General features: G+C 44.7%; 1 protein-coding gene across 1 annotated transcript; it reads left to right on the top strand.

Annotated features, from left to right (window-relative positions):
* The first annotated feature begins 9969 nt into the window (after positions 1-9969).
* NRSN1 (neurensin 1) lies at positions 9970-11535 on the top strand. Its single transcript, XM_077809097.1, has 2 exons — positions 9970-10158; positions 11137-11535. The coding sequence occupies exons 1-2, from the start codon at positions 9970-9972 to the stop codon at positions 11533-11535; spliced, it is 588 nt and encodes a 195-aa protein (XP_077665223.1).
* Positions 11536-22262: the final 10727 nt, after the last annotated feature.

Raw genomic sequence — 22262 nt, 5'->3', positions numbered from 1 at the left:
GAAACACCAGAGACTAGGTCTTCAGCTGGTGTAAACTGGTGTCATGCCACCAAAATCAATGGACTGGTGCTATTTGCACTGATAGAGGGGGCAAACAGAGGCCAAGAGGATTATCAGGCATGAAAGGTGCTCTACAGGTGGTGAACTGGCACACTACTGTTCTCCTTTGCTCTGTCAATGCCATTCTACAGAAATTATCTGTCAACCAAGTTGAAAACATGAAATCCTAGGATCCTAATTAGTTGCCCCTCTCAAATTCATTGCCACTATGGCACTAATAAGTCCTACGTCTGATGTAGTGGCAGCTGGTGAACTTTGAGGAAAGTGGGGTGTAGCAGACAATAAAAATCATGGCCACTTACCCCCATGGCACCACCCTCACCCCTAGAGAATGGGAGGATCAGCCCTAGGAAAGTTGCCTTCCTATGATGGCTGGGACCCTTGCTTAGCTGGGCCAGTCCTGGGACTGCCTGGACCTCCTTCGTGGGAACCTCCTCCTCTTCTCCCTCCATCACATTCCCCCTCTCCACTGCTGCCTCCTCTTATCCTGCCTGGTGAAGCCTCCTTCAGCCGCATCTCCACCTTCATTGCAGAGGCAAGGCCTCCCTCCAGCAGTTCTGCTGCCTTCAGTGCAGCAGTGAGCCACACAACCCCAGCCACCAGACCCTGAGAGAGTGAGCAAGAACCTTAGCACTCAGTGCTTCCCTGACTCACCACTGGGGGCGGGGGGGAACTCTACAGTCATTGCAGCCTCCTGGCTTGGACAGTGAATCCGGTAGCCGAAATCTCATTACAGATTGCCGCAGCTTTGCCTCCTATCAGGCCTTGACTGCATGGGCTGTGCATGTGCCACAGGGGTTGTGGAGAAGAATGCCCTACTACTCAATATGATTCACGCACAGCAAATCTATAGCAAGCTGTCATTCATATTTAAACACACACACAGGTGGGGCAGTGCCCCAACACCCTCTCTACATGAGATGCAGTTGGTCTGGGATCATTATTATAAAGACACGTGATACAGTTTCCTCTTGCTCACAGTATGGAAGTAGCCCTGCAAGGGTGGGCGTTGTGAGCGTGGATTCCTTTGGGTTTAACACAGTATAAGTGGACAATGAGTTGCACAGATGCACAACTTAATCATTTATTATTTACATTGCAGTAGTACCTAGATGCCCCCCCCCCCCCGACGGGGACCCCATTGTGGTAGGCAGGCTATAAACTGTAAGATAGTGAGAGTTAGTCCTGGCCCTGGCGATGTTACAGTCAAGACCGGTTGGACAAAGGAAGCGAAATAGGTGCACAGAAGGGAAGTGACGGGGCCAGCATCACACAGTGGGGTAGGGACAGAAGCCAGGATGGGAACCCAGGTCTGCTGATTCCCAGTCCCCCCGGGAGGAGGCCCCTGATCTTGCATTTCCCACTGAGCCCTAGCGGCTGGCTGGCGGCCCTGGACGCGAAGTGACAGAGTTTGTCGGAGAGGGCTCCCACAGCAGCAGAGCGGCCCCTCTTCTCCAGGCCTGGGGAGCACCTTTAAGGGCCCTAGCCAAAGCCAGACATCTTGTGGTCAAGTCCATGACCCGTGATCCTTCCCCGCGGGGGGTGGAGACAGGGCGGCGTCGGGGGGCCGAGGGGGGGGGGCTGATCTCTGGCTCAGTGCCCCTAGGGCACCCTGCCAGGGGGCGGGACTTTGCCCGGTTAGTTCTCCCGCCTGCCGCTTTTGCACGGCGCTGTGAACCGTGGCAGAGGAAGTCACAACGCCCCCAGCGCGGCGCCCCAAGCCGCAAGCGGCTGCAGCGCCTGGGGGGCGGGGCCACGCGCCGGCGAGCGGGGCTCCTGCAGCGGGCGAGGCCAAGCCAGCCGCTCGCCCGGCCCCGGCTGCGCCCGCCCCCTCCGCCAAGCGGCAGCGCCCGGGCGCGGCGGAGTGCGCAGGCCCAGGGCGAGCCGGGCTCCGGCGGGCGGGGACACGGTGGCCGAGCGCGGAGCGGGGATGGGAGCCGCGCGAGAGAGCTGCAGCTCGCCCAGCTGCACTTGCTCAGCCGGCGGCAGGGAGGCTCAGGTAAGCGCGGCCGAGCAGTGCGGGCAGGTCTGCCCTCGGCGTCGCTGCGGGGTGAGCCGGCCCCGGGGAGCTCCTCGGTGCCCAGGGTCTGTTGGTCCCGGCTTGTGCGGATGCACTTGCCCCTGGCAGTTTTGCAAAGCCCGGGGGCGGCGCTGATCTGAGCACTTCCACTCGCCGCCGGGGTGGCGGCCCGTTTCTGTGCTAGTGACCGGCGGCTCGGGCAGCAGATCCTGCCGCTGGCGTTTACAGGACGGTGTGGAACTTGCAGGCGAGCCCCCTCCTCTCTGCCCGAGCCCTGGCGGGCTGCAAAAGGCTTCGGCGTGGTTGCCCACCTCGGCGCCACGGCAGCCCTGCAAAGGGAACGGGGCTGCTGTGTTGGGAGGCGCCGCCGGGTAAAGCGCAGGGCAAGCCGAGGGCGCTTTCGTTTCATGTGCTGGTGTTTAGGAGCAGGGTCCGGCGGGGCGAAGGGTGCGTCGGTAAATTACCCCCCGCGGAAGAAAGGGAGAACGAACCCGCGGTTGCTGGGAGCCGGCTGCTTCGCAAGCGCTCGGCAGCAAACCTCGGCGGGGCCGCTTCACCGCCTGTGAGCCGCCGCCGGGCTTCAGCACCATGGAGAGCTCGCTCCAGGCAGCGACAGGCCGGCCGGGAAGGGCACTGAAGGCCACTTCCTCCCGCAGAGCCGAAGCGTGCAAGGAAACCAGTTGCTATGGGGATTGCACTGCTTCCCTCCTTGCTGGTGGCCTCGGTGGTACTGGGAGATTTACTCCTCTCCCTGCTCCGAAAGCAAGTAGTAATTCGTGCGTCGTTTGTGTCTCCTGTAGAGTGGCCTGAAGAGGCAAATATGGTCTTCTCCCTTGGTGGAGGGCGTTCTGCAATGTTTATCAGCTGATCAGAATAAAACTAAGCCTCAGCCATCTCTGAGGTTCTGCTGATACCTTAGTGAATATAATTAGAGAAGGTGGAGAAAGAACTCTAGTAACTGAATGGTAAACAAATCTCTTTTACAGGGGCTATCCTGCCTTCCTGGGGCAGATGAAGGGTAATGAGTGGGGATTGCTGATGTGATTAGAAGGGCGGGGGGGGGGGTGAATTCCTTTGCAACAGATATTCACAGGAGCTATATTATACAGTAAATACTTAGGACGTTTTTCTGGGGAGATGCCTTCCTTAATTGTTCCTAAAGGCATTTAAGTATAGGAAACTTGAAATCATGATTGCTTTTGTTTACAGGATGGTGCATTATATTGTAATTACTCACCAGGATAAAATGGATTTAACCTGTTGCAAGAAGCATTATTTAAAAGTTGTGAATCACTAAGTGTGAGACTGTGGCATAACCATGAGCCCTTAGTAAAGAGTACTGCCTAGTTGCATTGATCTCGCATAGTCACAATATGGTCTCTGAAAAAAGAAAAGGAGTACATGTGGCACCTTAGAGACTAAAATTTATTTGAGCATAAGCTTTCGTGAGCTACAGCTCACTTCACTGGATGCATACAGTGGAAAATACAGTGGGGAGATTTTATACATAGAGAACAAGAAACAGTGGGTGTTACCATACAGCCTGTAACCAGAGTGATCAGGAAAGGTGAACTATTGCTAGTAATAGCTCACCTTTCCTGATCACTCTGGTTACAGGCTGTATGGTAACACCCATTGTTTCATGTTCTCTGTGTATATAAAATCTCCCCACTATATTTTCCACAGTATGCATCCGATGAAGTGAGCTGTAGCTCACGAAAGCTTATGCTCAAATAACTGTGTTAGTCTCTAAGGTGCCACAAGTACTCCTTTTCTTTTTGCAGATACAGACTAACACTGCTGCTACTCTGAAACCTGTCAATATGGTCTCTGCTTCCCCCTTCTTGACTAAGGGAAGTAATTCGTGCCATTTCTCCCCCGGTGTAGTTTACTTCCTCCTTTGTGCTGCCTTAGCTGAAGTCAGGCTCCACCCACCTGCAGAGAATGGGGAATAGTAGCTGGTCAATCTCCTGAGCACAAAAGGCCTATGCAGAAAATTAATGGGGTGCATTATGTCCCCATTCCCCTCTGTATGGCTGTATGACACAGCTCACAATTGACTCCCGAAACAAAAAAAGAGACCTGTATATAAAAGGCATGAAGCAAAGCCCACTAAAGTCAATGGAAAGACTCCCATGGATTTCGATGAACTTTGGATCAGGCCCAGCCTGCCTTGCTTGGGTCTCTATTCTAAGGGAACATTTGGTATTGATATTCGATTTTTGTAAGCATCAAGATTATCCCATGAATTATTATCCAGTATCTATGTTATTTACTCCAGAATTCACTATTTCTAGGGGTTCTCTTTTTCCTGTAGGTAAAGATTGGAAAGATGAGCCTTTAAACAGAAAGGTCAGAGTGTCTAACATCAGGAGGAGGAGAAGGACTTAAAACGTAAGAACCCCTTTTAATTTGTGTTTTACATTTGCAGGTTCATGGTTATGTATGTGCATGTGCTGAGAGAGCAACATCACACTTCCATTTTCTTCTGTTTTAGCATAGCTTTCAAATTCAGTTTTCTAAAAGGTAAACATTTAATACTTAAAACAATTAATTTATCTTGAAGCAGTTTGAAAATTCATTCAGTAGTTTCTCCTGAAATATGCTCAATGTTTCATCCATCTATTCACAAAACTGATCACCACCTCCTACCCCTCTCCTGCTGTATCAGTGCAGTGTAATAAAGCACAAAATAAACACAGGATAGTCTTTATGTCGGGTATAAAGTTGCTAGGGGATTGCTACAATGCAGCTGCATGTTCTGAAGTTCTGATTGTAACTTCTCTGTATTTCTAGAGATTGGTAATGATTACACTGGTCCACAGTTATGCCGTGAAAAGTTCTAAAGATTAACAGCTGTCCCTTGGTTTTATACAAGCTCTAAGCTCAGACCAAAACATTGATTTAGGGTAACAATGTTTACCCTAGTTTTGGGCAAAAGATCTCTAAACATAGGCTTTTAGGCCCAGATCCTTCAGGGTATTTAGGCACCTCACTCCCAGTGAAATGAATGAGAGTGAGGTGCCCAAGTACCTTTAAGGATCTGGCCCTTCATACCCACATCCACAAAAGTGAAGCCTATGCCAAATCATTCAACACCCCAACACAGTAGCTGTCATTTATATTGATCTGGTACAAATGGGTGCCTTTGAACACTCCCCCACATATTTATTGTGGACTCCTTTACTTCACCTCACTTCAGCATTCTGTTCAATTTCCCTGCCTCATTCTCAAAAAGCAAGAGCTACATTCATGTTGCAGCTCAGAAGACAGACTACACTACTCCAAATCACCACTGGGGGCTGAAAACGTCTTCAACCTCTCCTTCCTCTGTCTAGGAACTGATAGTAGTATCTTTACATGAAGAACCAGAGGCCAGGATAGATTTGCCCCCATGTAACAGCTTATTTGTTTGAGCAATGGTTAGGGGGAGTGTGTGGGGGGGGCAGGGGTTATAAATGTGTTCAAGAAAGCATCCAGTAGGCCTGGCTAAGTTTAATCAGATGTTTTTTAGAATGAAAAGAAATAAAGATCATGATTTGATGAACGAGCTGTCACAACTGTAATGCTATGCTCCACTCTTTTGACTAAAATTCCTTTTTGTCTGATAACCTTCATTCTGTGATACACTTATCTACATTTTAACTCATAAATAATCAAATGCAACTATTAGCATTCTAGATTTCCACTCTAACCTTGTTTTAATATAGAAAACAATCTACATATAAAATAAGTAATCCCAGGTTGTGTGATTATCATGGGTTAATCCCATAGTGAGGAATTAGATTTTACAACGTATGTCCTGATACACAATGAGGTTAGTTCACAATTACTATACAGTACCTCTTTTTAATGTGGCGCATAGTTAATTTATGCTGATCTTTACAAATTAGTCAAACCTTATGTTTTCTCGAATTAATTACAGTAAATTACAGAAGAGAATGAAGATCACTAGAGATATTGGGCCAGATTCACTGATATGCTCCAGTTGCCTTGCATGATTCTGCTGATGCAAAGCAGCTATCAACCAAGCTTAACTTCCCCAGGGGGCTGCTCTGTACCACCAGAACACCACAAAGCAGCCAAACACACTAGTCAAACTGACCCCATTAGGACTCATTCTCCCCTTCCACTGACCTTGCATTGTCCTTTACACCTCTGTAAAGTGAGAGTAAAATACTTCCATTCTGATCTCACTATGCACAGGTTAAAAAATGATTATACAAGTTGCAAGCCAGTGGAGACTCACACATACAGTTTATATGAGGAGACAGTTTTGTCCTGTGAGATATGGCACTTGATTGGGAGTCAGGAGATGATTTGGTATGGGAGGGATGGCAATCTGTTTACTGCTCTGCCAGTAATGCTCTATATTGACCTTAGTCAATCCCTTTAATTTGTGCGTTCGCACCTCCATTTTTTTGGCACACCTTCAGGTGATCTCGAGACACTTTACAAACACAAATTAAGCCTCATAATAATTTGCATGTGCCTCAATTTTCCACATCTGGTAAATGGGGATAATGCTGCTTACCCCTCATTGCAAGGCACTTTGAGGTATATTGATAAGATATTATTGTGTCTCATCTTTGAAGGAAGATATGACCATATGAATCTAGGAATGAAAGCTATGGTAATTCATACAGTCACTTTATAGTCTAGTGCAGTACACTGTCTAGTGCAGAGGATTAGAGGCCATGATTCCTGAGTCCGTTTTGGACTCTACCATTAACTTATGTGGTGTTAGGCAAGTAAGTCATTTAACTTCTCTATTACTTGCTTTACCCATCTATAAAATGGGTATTGATAGTACTTACCTACCTCACAGGGCTATTAAGATGCTTAATTAGTGTCCGTAAAGAAAGTATCTTGAGATCACCTCAGCATGTGCAAAATATTTACGTTAAATCACTTCTCCCTTATTGCATATAGTTTTACCTTCTTTTTTAACATTCTGAACCCTCAGTGACTCCTCATGGAAAATTTTAAACATTCTGCTTATGAATTATTATTACTATTATTTTATTGTCGCATCCAGGAGAGTTCTGGTTACATATAGTCGTTTTTGTCTTCCTTCATTGTTTACTAGGAATATTTGCATGAAAACAGTATGTTTGGGGTGGGTGAGAGAGGATTTGCAGGCCGAGGGGGCGTGGGGGGTTGGTTTTTGTTTTTTTTAATGTTCTTCAGTCGAAGTCATTGTCTTCTGTAACATTACAGCTACCTAGTTGCTGGGGAGATGGTTGTGATGTCACAAAGAAAGGACTTTGATTGCAGGTATGGAAACAGCAGGAACAGCAACTCCTAAGGAGCAAAGATCCCCCATACACACAGAGTGAATGAAATAAAAACCTGAACAACAACAACTGTTCTAGAAACGGAATTCTTTATAAACAATATTTTTCGGAGTTTTCCACAAGGCTTCACTCTATACATTTTCATTCATGTCACTTTTTTGTGAGAAAAATAAGATCAAAGTTTATAGTATAGTAAAATTAATTTCCAGATATTACAGTGGAAAATGTCAAGGTTAGTGACATGTCAATTATCCTATTTGTAATGCCTATCTAGTAATGCTTTGCAGTTGCCCAAAAGATTTGTAAGAAGACATCTTCATATCCATGCAACTCTATCTCCAGAGAAAGGCATGTACCCATGTACCACACATCTGCAAGGTCTAGACTGAAAGACAAAGTACAATTTACTTTGTCTTTCAGTCTAGACCTTGCAGATGTGTGGTTCTCCTTGAATCAGACAGGCAGGATAATGACCAATAACCACATAGAATTGTCTTGCTTTCTGGGGGCTGCTTCCCACTTTATTGTGTCTGATTTCAAGACATCTACCTCCCTCTCTAATTAAGGGGAGTCTCTTCTTGAAAACCATTAGGCCTGGAGTCTGTGCCATCTCAACCAATCAACAACAAGCAAATCAGTCAGAAAAACGAGAATAATATTTCTTTGGCTTGATCTGTGAGGAAACACCCTAGGGAGGAAGAACAAGAGTCTTGAGGCTGACGGGGAAAAAAAGAGAATGGGAATCTTTGGACTCCAATCCCACTCCCCACAGGGAGAGCTTCTCACAGAAGTGCTGCTCTAAGCACTCTGAAGTCAAGGGCTGCATCCGGAGATGTCCGGATGCTTAACAGAGAGGGTCTAGGAATGCTGGGTGGCAGCTTTGCAAAGCTTGTTCACCAGCACCTCCACTCTCTAGTGCAGGAGGTGGTCATGGAGCAGGCTCCAACTCTCATTGGACAAAGAACTTCCACATGTTGCAGGCCTCCTGGATACTGGATTTGATCCATTTGGCCTTGATATGTCGGGATGCTTTGAGGCCTTTCCACAGATATTCTTATGAGACTATAATGGCAGGAATACATTAAACACATTAATACCAGGGGAATAGAAAAGCTACTACTATCAGAGAAAAGTGCATAAGATTCCTCAACACTGAGCCATGAAAAACAAAACAACCAGTGGATTACAGGATTCATGTCATAGTGATGCCAATTTCTGTACCTACCAAGAGCTGAATTCTGCCATTGTTTTTAATTAGCATGCTCCAGATCTTTACATAATTTCAGTGTGAGTCATGCAGTATTTGTCCATCTCATTTAACATAGGGGGAGCTGGTATTCTGTAGTGAGTGAAATCATTGCACTGGGGGTATTGCACCAGTTACTGAAGGGGATGGGGGCTAGTAGCCTATAAAATGCAAGAAAAGGGGGTTGGAGTACCTTGTTAAAACTAACAGGTTAGGTATGCTTGCATTGCACTGTTTTAAGAAGTCAGGTGTGTTACTTGAAGCTGATGTTAGGTCTCACTCATACCTTTTGGTTCATATAATCCTACTAAATCCAAAACAAAGGCATTATAATACTTCTAAAATACTCATCTACAGATGGCATATTAAAGTGGCATACTCATTTTTAAAAGGCCTGATTGACCTCACTTATACAGGTGTAAGTCTGCTGAATTCAGTGGAGTTACAATAGTGTAAAATAAGTGTAAGTGAAATCAGAGTCAGGCCCTGGATATTTAAAAACAGAAAATCTTTGTTTTACTAGTACTTTATTACAATGGAAAGAATTTAGGACACTGGATTTACTTTTTGCAGTGGGTGAAATCCTAACCCTTTTGCAGTCAGTGGTGCCAGGCTTTACCTCACAAATTTACTATCGGCATTTGGTAAATTAAAATAGGCTTGGTAGTTTGTAATCATTTTCATTTCTGATTTTCAGACAGTAGAACAAATGTTCCATCTTTGAGTGTATTTTTATTCAGAAAAATTAATTTAAGGCTAGTCTTCATGACCAGGACCCCCGTGGCTATTTATGTCACAGTTATATATAATCCCACAGTTATGTCTCTGTTTTACAAGTTTAAGAAAAAACAAAGTCATCAAGAAGAGTTTGTGAAATGTTCCAAATTAGCAGATAAAGCTAGCAAGCGATGCCTACCATGACTAATAGTAATGGTGTTTGTATCAGAGATCGAGGCACTCAGCCCTGCAGTCATGCAATGCTGCTTTAAATTTACATGAAATTAAATGATATTTCATCATGCATTATGGCACTAGAAACACTACATGTAAAAAACAACTTTGCTGAGTGTTCACACACCCGTCTTTAGAGTGTAATCCTGCAAGGTGTCAAGGGCTCTCAGTACCTACTGACTTTAATAGGAGTCGAGGGCCCCCACACCTGCCAGGAGTGCTCAGCATTTAGCAGGATCAAGCCCTTACTTTGGGAGTGTGGGGTGGAGATGACTCTTTCCAGAGCTCATATCAAGGGATCAGTTGCAGCCCATTTTGATTTCCTTTTTGTAAAATCGCATAGTGTCACTAATTGGATCTGTCTTGTGTGAAATCTCTCATTGCAGGTGAGAAGGATGAGCTCATATGTGGATATCTGCAGCTCCAAGCAAGCGCAGAGCGGCACGGAGGGAAGTTATCAACGCTATGGAGTTCGATCCTATCTGCATCAATTTTATGAGGACTGCACAGCTTCAATTTGGGAGCATGAGAATGATTTTCAGATCCAGAGGTCACCTAGCAGGTGGAGCTCTGCATTCTGGAAGGTACAGCTCATCATTCTACAGAAACTATTATTTACTACAGGCCCAGTTTTCAGTGCTGAACACCCACCCTTTGCAAATGAGGCCCTTTTAACATATATATCTAGTTGGGCATCAAAAATTGAAGCACACAAAATCAAGTCACTTTTGAAATCTTAGCTATAATTTGTAAAAGTGTAGAGAAATGACTCTCAACACATTCACGCATAGCTTTCACTGACATTCATATAAGCATACGTGGATGTCTGATCAAACTATCAGGGAAACAATAAGGGCTTGGTTTACTAAAAAGTTAGGGATCCTGTGGAAATCAATCCTTGCACTTATTATTTAAACTTGGCAGGAAATGCAACAGTTGTGACTTATTTCTACCACACCGTCCTTTTAACCTCTGCAAGATAAAGACATTTCATGGACAGAAAACAGGAGGTGGTCACATGTAGTGACCCCACCATGGGTCATCAGCAGGGTTTGAATCCGGGACTTTCAATGCCAAAGCTCAGAGCTCCACTGCCTGTGTTAAAGAAGGAGCTTTGTCACCTAGTAGCAGTAATAGGTTAAGAACATAAGAATGCCCACACTGGGTCAGACCAAAGGTCCATCTAGCCCAGTAGCCTGTCTTCGGACAGTGGCCGATGCCAGGTGCTTCAGAGGGAACGAACAGAACAGGTCATCGTCAAGTGATCCAGGTTATCTTTTGTGTGATGGAACCCCTAGAGCGGGTACACGATACACGCTCACCGCCTCTACACATGCATATTTCTTTTCCCTGGAAATTCCCATCCGTATGTTGATTTAAACAAAGATTAGTTGTAGAAACAATTCCAACATGGCAATTCATTAACATATTTGAATTCTATGAATCAGGGCTCAAAAGACGATGTCTGCTTCCTGGTAGGATTGGCAAATATTTGTGTAGACAGTGAAAATGTTACAAACGATGAGGCCACATTCATTTTTAACCCTGTTTGTGTTTTCCAGGTCGGACTCATCTCTGGGGTGGTTTTTATGCTGATCGGGTTAACAGTTCTTGTCGTAGGTTTTCTTGTGCCACCGAAAATCGAAGCCCTGGAGGAAGAAGATTTTGTTGTTGTGGATAACCATGCCATTCAGTTTAACAGAGCCCTTGATATATGTAAGCTGGCAGGAGCGATCTTATTTTGTATTGGAGGGACCACAATGGCAGCATGCCTGTTGATGTCTGCTTTTGCTAAAAGCTACTCCAAAGAAGAAAAGTATCTTCAGCAAAGGTTTAAAGAGAGAATAGCAGACATAAAAGCCCATGCACACCCAGTCACAAAAGCACCAGCACCAGGAGAATCAAAGATACCTGTCACTTTGTCCAAAGTTCAAAATGTCCAACCTTTATCAGAAACCTGACATTTCCCTTTTTAATTTATACATCATTTAATTTGAAAAGGTCAGCCTTTGTGAGCATACGAATTTGTGTTTACAGTACAGCTTCAAGTACTCTGCTCTGTAAGAGGGGAACAGATTGGAAACCTTATCTAGCAGAATTTAAAGGTTGGCAAATGAGGGAAGTTTAGGTGGTTAGTGCTTTGAATAATGTATTTACATGTTCAAATATATGAATTGTGTAAAACAAGTGTTCACCTATGTTGATCTAGGTCAACCTACCAACACGGCTACGACAACACTGGAGGGAAAAAACAGTTTTTAACTTACCAAGTTTCTGTGTCATTTGAGAAAAATGGGCATTTTGATACCAATTGTATCGTGGCCATCCAAAATTATGCTCTGTTTAAAGTTAATGTGGTGTACTTATTTTTTAGCTAGGGTAGTTTTTAAAACATTTGTTTAGACTTGGTGTTCTTTCACTTTCCACTCCTGATGTACATGGGGTAATATCCTGCCCTCTTCACCCATGTTGGTAGTCCTGTAATTTTCGGTAGTCTCCATACAAATAAGAGTGTACATATACAGTCTGTGTCTCTCACGCACAAGAAACTCTGCTGCCCCGATTTTGATTAAGGCACAGATCAGCCAACAGTGTTTCCATATGGGAAACAGACATCATTTATGCCCAAATTTGCCACCAGTCCACACGGACCTGGTACTCTCCGTCTTTTGTAAAATCACCATATTTATTTAACAAATGCAAAATAAGGAAAGCAAGATTATGAAACATCCTATTTTAATTAAGAAAAAGAACTCCACATTTCCCCACTGGTTGTTTGGTGTGGTGTCTGTCATCCTTAGTCTTTGCCAAATGTCCTTAAAACTCATACAACACATTTGGGCCTTGGCAGGATGGAATTAGACTATGGTTTAAAGCAGTGGTCACCAACCAGTTGATCGCGCTGGACTGGTCGATCCTAGAGGATCTCCCAGTCGATTGCAATCTCCAGTGGCAGCGCAGTGCGGCTGCCTAAGGTTACCCCGCCCCCACTCCCGGAAGTGGACACTGCAGCCCGGGGGCAGGAGGGCAGGGGTCTCCCTCCGTATGCGCTGCTCCTGCCTGCAAGCACCGCCCTCGCAGCTCCCATTAGCCAGGAGAGCTGTGGGGGGCAAGAGAAGGACAGCATGCAGAGCCACGTGCCCCCCGTCTTCCTTACCCCAGTGGGCGCAGGGGCGCATTGTCCCCTTCTGGGAGCGGTGTGGGGGCGGGATAGGCAGGGAGCCTGCTTCAACCTTGCTGTGCCCGCTGCCGACTGGGAGCCACTGGAGGTAAGTGCTGCCCTGTGGGAGGCTGCACCCCAACCCCCATCCCTGAGCTCCCTCCCGGAGCCAGCACCCCTTTCCCCCTTCTGCGCCCCAACCCCCCCCACACTCCAAACCTCTGCCCCAGCCGTGACCTCCCTCCCAGAGCCAGCACCCTGTACCCACTCCTGGTACCCACTCCTGCAACACTCTGCCTCAGTCCAGAGCCCCCTCCTGCACCCCAACCCCCTGCCCCAGGCTTAACCCAGAGCCCCCTCTCACACTGTGAACCCCTCGGCCCCAGCCCAGAGCCCGCATCCCCTCCTGAACCGCAAACCCCAGCCCGTGAAGGTGAGTGAGGGTTGGGGAGAGCAAGTGATGGGAAGGAGGGGATGGAGTGAGTAGGGTGGGGCTTTGGGGAAGGGGCGGGGCCTTGGGGAAGGCTCAGGGTAGACCCTGAGTTGCCCTTAGATTCAAAAAGTGATCTTGGGGGTAAAAAAAGGTTGAAGACCACTGTGGTTTAAAGTGAAATTCCTAGCCTGCTGTGTCCTGTCTCTACATAATCCCATTAGTTGACCTTAAAGAACCTATCTAAAGAAATTTTAAAATGTTGTTCTATTTTTATAGGTAGTAGAGTAAGCTCTCCTTAATTGGAATACATTTGTCTGGATGCTTACCTGAATATTTGTCCTGTCACTAAAGAAACTTAATTTTGTTCTCATATGAGGTAACTAGCTCATCCTCTTAATCTGTGGATTTAAATTAAAGATGTATAAAGAATGATGTGACCTTTGTATTCTCTGATAATATGTTCTACCTTATAGTTCTGTCTATTTTTTGAATGGATTCAGTAAAATTATATGAACAAGCCAAACATGAATTTTGTGGCAAGTCCTTTCTAGTAACCGTTTTCCTTTCAAAACATAAAATATCAGTTTCAAAGATGAATCAGCAAATGAAGTCATGTAGCTGCACAGCACAAGTGAACCTGTTTGTGTTGATACCCTTTGTGCATGAAGTGCATTTCCAGTTTCATGCATAGTGTGGAAATTGATGACAATGACATTGAATCAGATTCAGGATGGAAAACTCTGGCTATCCAGATTAAGTCTGGAGGTGGCTGTGCTCCATACCTTCCTCATTCAAAAGTTTTGGATCTGGAAAACCTTTCATGGACTTTGGAGTGCAGAAACCAGAAGGAGGGTTTTGGAGGTTTTCTTTGAGCTCAAACTGGAATAATAGTTATGAATGGTGGGAGAAGTAAGAAAACTGTACTTGACGATGCTAAAAAAAATTTCAGCCAGACACAGCAAGGTAGATCGCCGTAGCAGCACATATTTGAAATGCCTAAGGACCAACATTATGAAAGATGGACAATGATGACACCATCACAAACAAGAAATTGCACAGACTGAAACAGAATAAAATTCTGTGTACAACTGGCAATTTACTGGCACCCACAACTTGGAGTGCAAAAGCATATAGCAACCCATGTTCAAAACAAGAGTGTAGTTCACAGGGAGGAGAGCATGAGTGGGTAATAGGTGTGGGACACAGGCAGGAATCAGATGTATGTACCAGATGCAGTTTTGTGTGCCACACTTTAAGAAAGATGGGGTCAAACTGGGAAGAATCCAGAGGAGAGCAAAAAAATGATAAAATGTTTAGGAAAAACCTGACCTATGAGGAAAGGTTTGTTTACTCTTGAAAAAGATGAATGAGTCTTCATATATGTTAGTGGCTGCTATAAAGAGAAGACTAACAATTCTTCATGTCCACTAAAGGTAAAATGAGAAATAATGGGCTTAATCTGCAACAAGGGAGATTTAGGTTAATTAGGAAAAAAAACTTTCTAACCATAAGGAATGTTAAGCACTGGAATAGGCTTCCAGGGAGATTGTGGAGTCTCTGTCATTAGAGGTTTTTAAGAACAGGTTACACAAACACCTGTCAGGGATTATCTAGGTATACTTGGTGCTGCCTCAGCAGAGGGGGCTGGACTAGGAGACCTCTTGAGGTCCCTCCCAGCTCTGTGTTTCTCTGATTATATAAAACAAGCAAAGACAGCAGGTGTTTCATAAGGGGGAGAGGGGAGTTCTGATGATTGCTCATACGGTGTGTGATAAACATCAGAACACGATAGCTGCATCATTCACTGTTGCTTGTTCTTTAGGCTATGCATTATAGCCAAGAGGTAGAACAGCAGCATAAGTCTTTATTGAGCTCTTTTCATGTCAGAGGGAGGCTTGTTTACTATGTCCTTCCTTCACTGCTGTCAGGTTGTTAGTATATGGGCAGCAGGGAGACAGGACACTAACTTCAATGTAAAGTTTAATTAAAGATTGTGAATAGTGAAAATGTGACATTGCAGATCTTACAGTATAGCTCACTACAGGAGATTAAAATGATGGTTCTAATATCTTTTAGCTACTCCTATCTCTCCTCTAACCTTTTGTGCTTACATGTGAGATCAGAATGAAAATCCAACTTTCAAATGACTTATAGTTTTTCCACAATGGCTGCATGGACACAGAATGTTCTTAAACATGCACTTTTATCATCATCTAATCATCTTTGACTGGAAGGAGAGGTGATCCAGCAGGCAATGAGCTATGTTCAAGATGGGCTGGTACAAACACTGAGCATTCTACCATATTGCCCAGCCCCCTTCTTGGGTTAATATGTTTTGACACTGTAAAGATGAGTCACTATAGTAGCCATATGTTAGGAAGAAGCAGGCCTTATGGATATTACTGAAGCCTGCCATGCTGAGAAGCATGTTTGGAACCCACAAGGTGAAGGATATTGAAGGGGGAAAAGGGTAACACTGCCTCTAGCTAAGGTTGAACACTTTCCTCTGTAAGACCTTGTTTTCAGTCACTTAAAACTTTGCCACAATTAAAAACTGTTCAAGCAGAAATTTTCCATGACAGATGCCTGCCTCAGGTGGAATTTTTTGGAAAGTTTCAGCAAAAATGGCTCTGTCATTTCCAAGAACCAGTTTAGAGAATATCATTTTGCTTGCATTAAACAATTTAACAGTCATTTCATTGTGGAGCTCTAAGTCTTTCCAGACTTAGATAGCACTGGCTCCAGGGATGTACTATTTGCCATCCTTGAGAAAAATCTACCAATGTATGGCCAAGTTATAAGCCTCAATAAATCTCAGTTCACACATTCTCAGTAGAGGATGGTTAGATTTTGGCAGCTAAATTCTCTGAATTTCACATCTGCACTGAGCATGCTCCATCTCCGCACTGCTCTTATGTGCAGACCAGACTGCACATGCGCCATATCCACAGAGCAGCTGAGCGGGCTGCAGGAGCTGCAATTGCTCCTTCCTCGCAGCCTGCGGTGGCTCCACCCACTGGAACTGGGGACAGATAAATAGTTGGTCCTGTGCTCTGAATGGCATCCAGGCAGTGTGAAAAGAAAAGAGGAAGCGGCATGACTAATACAGAGGGTTGAGGAGCACAGGGCATTGATGAGTGCTACAGAGGGGTAGGTTGAGTGTGATAGGAGCTGTGAACGGGGGTGGAAATAGGAATAAAGACAGAATGGACAGGAGCGATGGCGGGGAACAGGAGAAGAGAGGGAGAGGTTATGAGAGCCGGGGCAGAACGGTCTATAACCACTAGAACACACTCACTTCCGAAACCTGGAATTAGGCTACATCTACACTATGGAGCCTATGCAGGCATAGCCATGCTAGCACAGTCCCCTAGTGTAGATGCAGCCTACACCAACAGAAGGTGGAGAGGTGAAGTACAGGACCACCACCTCCCCAAAACAATTTTAGCCACATTGACAGAAGCCCTCATCCATCAACATAGCTGTGTCTACACGGAGGGCTCTGTAGGTATACCTATATGGGTCAGAGATGGGGTTTTTTTTACAGCCCTGAGCAGCATAGCTATGCCAATAGAACTTTTAAGTGTAATCCATGTTCTAAACACAGGATTCCAGAGTCTCAACATTCCTCTGCCATCTGGCAAAGAGTTGCAAAATGAACATTTCTTCCCTCCACTCTGGTTAGTCCACATGGGGATAATGGCTACCACTTGAGCTAGGGATCTAATCCAAATTCTATCCATAAGTCTCATAGCAAATGAAGGATCCCAAATAACTAAACACAGTTCTCACTGCTCTCCAGCCTACCACTGCTTCCTCGAGCTCTACAGTCCCCATTGTGAACCCCATCAATGTCTGACACTGTCCCTCTTCTGCCCAAGTATGGGCCTTGGATTCAGCCTTCCTGGGTCCATGAAACACTTCCCAGGCCAAGGACTGGATACCATCACATTCACAAGTAGAATGGAACATCTACAACGCAGGTAAGGGCCATCTTAACAGCAGAAATATTCCCCACCCGTCCTGCTCCCCACCCAATTGCCTTTTATAAAATTCTTATACATATTCTGACCATTTTCATTTTTTATTCTATCCTTCTTAGAGTTAGAATTACAAGACCTCTTTTACCGTAAGAGTACTCACGCTGCAATCTGCATGATGGAAATCAAATTTTCCCATTTCATTGGTTGCTTTTATTGTGTTAATTTGAATGAACACACACACACACACACACGATGGTTGGGTCTGTTTTCCCTACTGCATTACACAGTGACTTCACTACAGCATCTGTGTTTTCTCCCTGAAGGTTCTATTGACCCCTTTATCTGCCTTTCATTCCCACTGTGGTGATTCACTGGCTAAAAACAGGGAAACACAAATGCCCTCGCATCCTCAGCTGAATGTCAGCAGATTTGCTGAGAATTTATGGTGCAGCCCCAACATGACATTTTTAATTGTGTGTTTGCAAATAAATGGCTATTCATAGAAACAGCAGTGATAAGAGATCAGGAGGACGGACCCTACCACTTCACGACTGTTTGGCCTACCAAACTGCAGAAAGGCAGCAGTGTATGAACAAGGGGAGGAACTTTATCCTGGGTAATGTAAAGGAGGGAAAGCCAATAGCAAATTACAAGAATCTAAGCTGTAAACATTTCAAGAGCTCTTCTTTATCGGTGGGCTAATAGCAAAAGCAGCAATTTTAATAAAATGAAGGTATTAGGGTGTAGGGCCACTCAATGTTAGCAGGTCACCCTGACATTATACACCAGGATGCCAGATAAACTTAGTTCTCACAATCAGAGTTACATCGACTATGTAAGAATATGATGCCCTTGATCTCCAGGGTGAGGGCTTGAAGGCTCTCTCTACCCCTACTTCATTAGTAGCTAAGAGCAGTGGTACATTTAGAGAGTACATCCTCTTCAGAGGTTCTTGGGGTTAAGCTACTTTAGAAGGCCACATACTGCTTGAGGTAATTATGTTTTGGGTACTGTAAGTTTGCTCTTGTGGTACAGCTTGTCTCTTGGTGACATTGACACAAATGGGAATGTACTGTGTGTGCTTACGGTAATCTCACATTTCAGACATTTTGAGACGACTAGTGCTTCTTATGGGGCTCTCAGATGCCTGTGTAAACAGCCATCTGTGTCTTCATTTTCAGGTCTGATTTGGGAGATTGTTTATATTAATATAAACAAACACGCTGAGGCTCAGTTTAGCTCTCAGGTAATTTACAATGAGTCTTTCTTTTCCAAACGAACTCTCAACACCAACTTGGGTAAGTATTTGTAACATAAATGCAAAGAGAGAATCAAATAAATATGGAAAAAAACATGCTGTGAATATTTCAAATTTTTAAATCTTTCCAGAACTTACATTTTATTACACTGGTGGATTTTTTGCAAATAAAGAGGGAATATTATATTTAAACACTACCTATGAGTTAGCCAAATTATCTGAGATATGCTACTCTAAGAATTAGATTCTAGATGAGATGCTCCTATGTTTTGACTAGCTAAATGCACCTTCCAGCCTCGTATCACCCAGAGCATCTATTCTGATGGAAAGAGGCCAGGCTGAAACTGGAGTGTTTCCCTATGCCAGCTCTCAGAACTACTTTGGAATCTGCTGCTCCTATTCACTATGTCTTTTTCGGGAGCTCCACATTCCCTGCTTGAACTTTTGTAACCCCACCTATTCTGACCTTCTTTCAGTAAGCGTCATGGATAGTGGAGCAGAACTAGTTGCAGGTGCTATGAAACCCAGGGTCAACCCAGTGTAAGCTAAAAGAGGGGTGCTGGCTGACAGCCAGAGGAGGGCGGAGTAGGCTTTTTTAAATAGCTAGACATTTCAGTCTAGTGGCCATGGACAATGGAGCATGCATGTTTGGGAGTTTGAGTTCTTTCTACTTAAATAGTTTTGCTGGCACTTGCCACGTACTTTCACTGAGAACAAAGGAGGGTGGAGAGTATTTTCACTAGGAGGGTGGTGAAACACTAGAATGCGTTACCTAGGGAGGTGGTAGAATCTCCTTCCTTAGAAGTTTTTAAGGTCAGGCTTGACAAAGCCCTGGCTGGGATGATTTAATTGGGGATTGGTCCTGCTTTGAGCAGGGGGTTGGACTAGATGACCTCCTGAGGTCCCTTCCAACCCTGATATTCTATGATTCTATGAAATGTAAAAGAAGAATTTGTTCATAAATGCGACGTCTTCTCTGCTGGCCCTGACACAGCTATTGCTCAGCTAGGGCTGGTGAAAGTGCTGCTCTCCCTTCTCTCCTTTGGAGGAGGGCAAGTATTAAACTTAAAGTATTAAAGTATTTGTTTGCTGCCAAGGTGAATGGCCCTCGGGTTCTAAATAATGCAGGGCTCCTTTCAGTATCCCCAAGAAGCACATATTGGCAGAGCATACCGACCGCATCAGATCTATCCTGGCAGGCTCACTTCATGAACTCATTATCTCCTGTAAATAAACAAACCAGGCAATAACACAGTGTGTCACTAAACAATTTAGGCTGGGATTTTCAAAGGAGCCCAAAGGATTTAGGTGCCCAATTGCCATAGAAATTCAATAGGAGTTGAGCAACTAAATCCCTTGAATTCCTTTGAAAATCCCAGCTTTATTCTCCCTCCAACAGAATCATTGTGTTCCTGTATTCAAGGTGTCCTAAAGTGGTTCATAACATTACAGGTTTAGCAGCAGAAGCCCAAAGTATTTAGCTAGACAGTGATGATTTTTCCCCCAATTCCTACTCCCCTGCTTTTCTCCAGTGACAATACTGCTTAGGATTCCTGTAGGTGTCCCTCCTTCATTCTGCATCCATGCTCTACCATCAGCCCCTAACAAAGTGGAGAAGCCAAAGAATCCAGCTTTCACCTCCATCTCTGGCTGTGTACACAGTGTTACGAAAACACTCAGCAGAGGCAGGCAGGCTGTACAAGAACAGAGGCAGAACCAGTAGGAGAGAGATCAATCTAATGATGGCAATATATGCACCAGTGAAGACAGCTAGAGGAGAGGAACCACCAGGTTCAGAGGATATCTTCACATGCACAGAGACAAGGTGTGCTCACGTGTGTTCGTGGTAGGTGCAGCCACCAAAAGTTGCCAAAGTTCCAGTTTCTGATTTGTGTTGAAGCTTTATTATATGTCCATGTTTTGAGTGATGTACTAGAGAAAGAAGGATCCGCTGCCACATACTTGTTCCATTTGCATAGCAGGTAATGGGCTTTCAGAAAGCTAGAAAAACCACCTGGAAGAAGTTTTAAACAGGATTTTCTACCTAACCAACCATCATCTTTTTGAAACAAGATAAATGACTTGGCTGTGTAGTGCTAGGCCTTGGCTTGTATGAAGTGTATTGAAGAACAGTAGCAGCCTTCGCCATTTCTGTTTCTCCATTGGCCAGAAACGGATTTTATAGCAGGACTCCCATGTAGACAGTTAGTAGGAAAGTAGCCCAGTGAGTTAGAACTAGCACATTGCACTGATATGAGAAACAAGAACAGGACTCTAATTTCACAAGCTGGGGTGGTGGTCTAATGCTTGAAAGAAATTAAGCACTTGGATGTCAGGGAGGGATGAAATCTTCCATCTAGGAAGCCCCAACCTAGATGAAATATGGAACAGCCTGGGCATCATGCTCCAGTACAGAACTGGGAGAACAGTTGCGGCAATCCAACAACCAGAGATGCTTAGATGTTATATGGGAGTGAAGTTGTGGCCCTGGATAATGGAGTAAACCTGAGTGAAACTTTAGAACCAGCTTTTGATTGGGGGTATAGGGAGCAAATATCACTAGGGAAAGCCCATGCTGACATGAATAAAAAGGTACAAATAAATTTTAAACATATGGTAGCAAGTTAATAAGGCTTCACAAATCTGGGTACTCTGAACAGGAGAAGGAGGGGGATTTTACTTACCCGTACGACATTAGCTGCATGGCTATGCTTTTATTTCCTTGCTGTACCTCAGTTTCCCTCCACTGGAGACTTCCCCAAACTGGTAGCGTAATTTAATTTCACCCTCTGGTCAAGTCCAAGTCCATCCCATCTGGGCCAAACAACTGTCCAAAGTCCTACCTCTTTCTTGTCTCCATGCTGGGGCTCTGCAGAGACTCTTCCTCTCCTCAGGTGCAGACCTTGCTTCTTCCAGGAAGCTCAGGTACATGTCTCCCCTCTGCTCAGGGCTCCAGCCCTGAGGTACTAAGGCATCTGCTCCAGCCTTAGACGTACACTTCACTATTCCCTCAGAGCTACTTCCTACTCTGGTTTGCATACTTCTTAGGCCTTAACCCTGGCCCTTGAACACATTGTTTCAGCTTATCCTACAGAGCCTCACTAGCAGGCTCTTGATCTAATTTTCCTTCCTAACCTATTCAGCCAAGCCTCACCTAAGCCCTATCCCCAACCCCCTCACAGAGAGCCAACAGGAATCCCAGGGAGCTTCACCAAGACCATCTCCAGCTGAGGGGAAGGGAGCTCTTTTTAGAGTTCTTTCCCCCTTCCCCAACAGGCCTTGCTGTAGCCTGCAATCACCTGATCTGGGAGGAAAATCAGACCCTGAGCTCCTCTTAACGATTCAGCTCGACCTGTGATAGGGAGGTGAATCAAGTTAGGGGTTAAGGCACAAATAGGTGATTTTGCACTACAACTAAACCAAGGGTGCTGACCTGGTTACAGTAGGGTTAAAATTTGTTGCCTGAATGGGATTCAATTGTATCCAGGGTAAAGCCAAGGCCCATTAATGGCACCAGTCAGAACCTATCACATTACAGATTTGATTTTGTACCACATGCTGGAACCCCAGACAGTGGTGTTGTAACCAGGTCCTCTGACTAGGTCACAGTCATTTAACATGGGTTTGTCTGGTTTTTTAAATTACTCACTTTTATACAGAGAACAATCTGTTTATTAACCTTGATTATTATTTTTTTTAGAAGTGTAGTGAGTGTTGTTTTAGTATCCTGTTCAGATCTACTCTTGTACATTTTCTATACATAGATGAAGGTATTAAATTCCAATACTTTTTTATTTCAACGAAGGGGAATTGTTTCTGAAAGAGGAATAATGCTTATTTCCACATGTGTAACT

This window comes from Eretmochelys imbricata, chromosome 2 (assembly GCF_965152235.1).
Source record: "Eretmochelys imbricata isolate rEreImb1 chromosome 2, rEreImb1.hap1, whole genome shotgun sequence".
NCBI classification, from domain to species: domain Eukaryota; kingdom Metazoa; phylum Chordata; order Testudines; family Cheloniidae; genus Eretmochelys; species Eretmochelys imbricata.
Note: the sequence above shows the minus strand (reverse complement) of the source record. Positions and strands in the feature narration are given on the sequence as shown.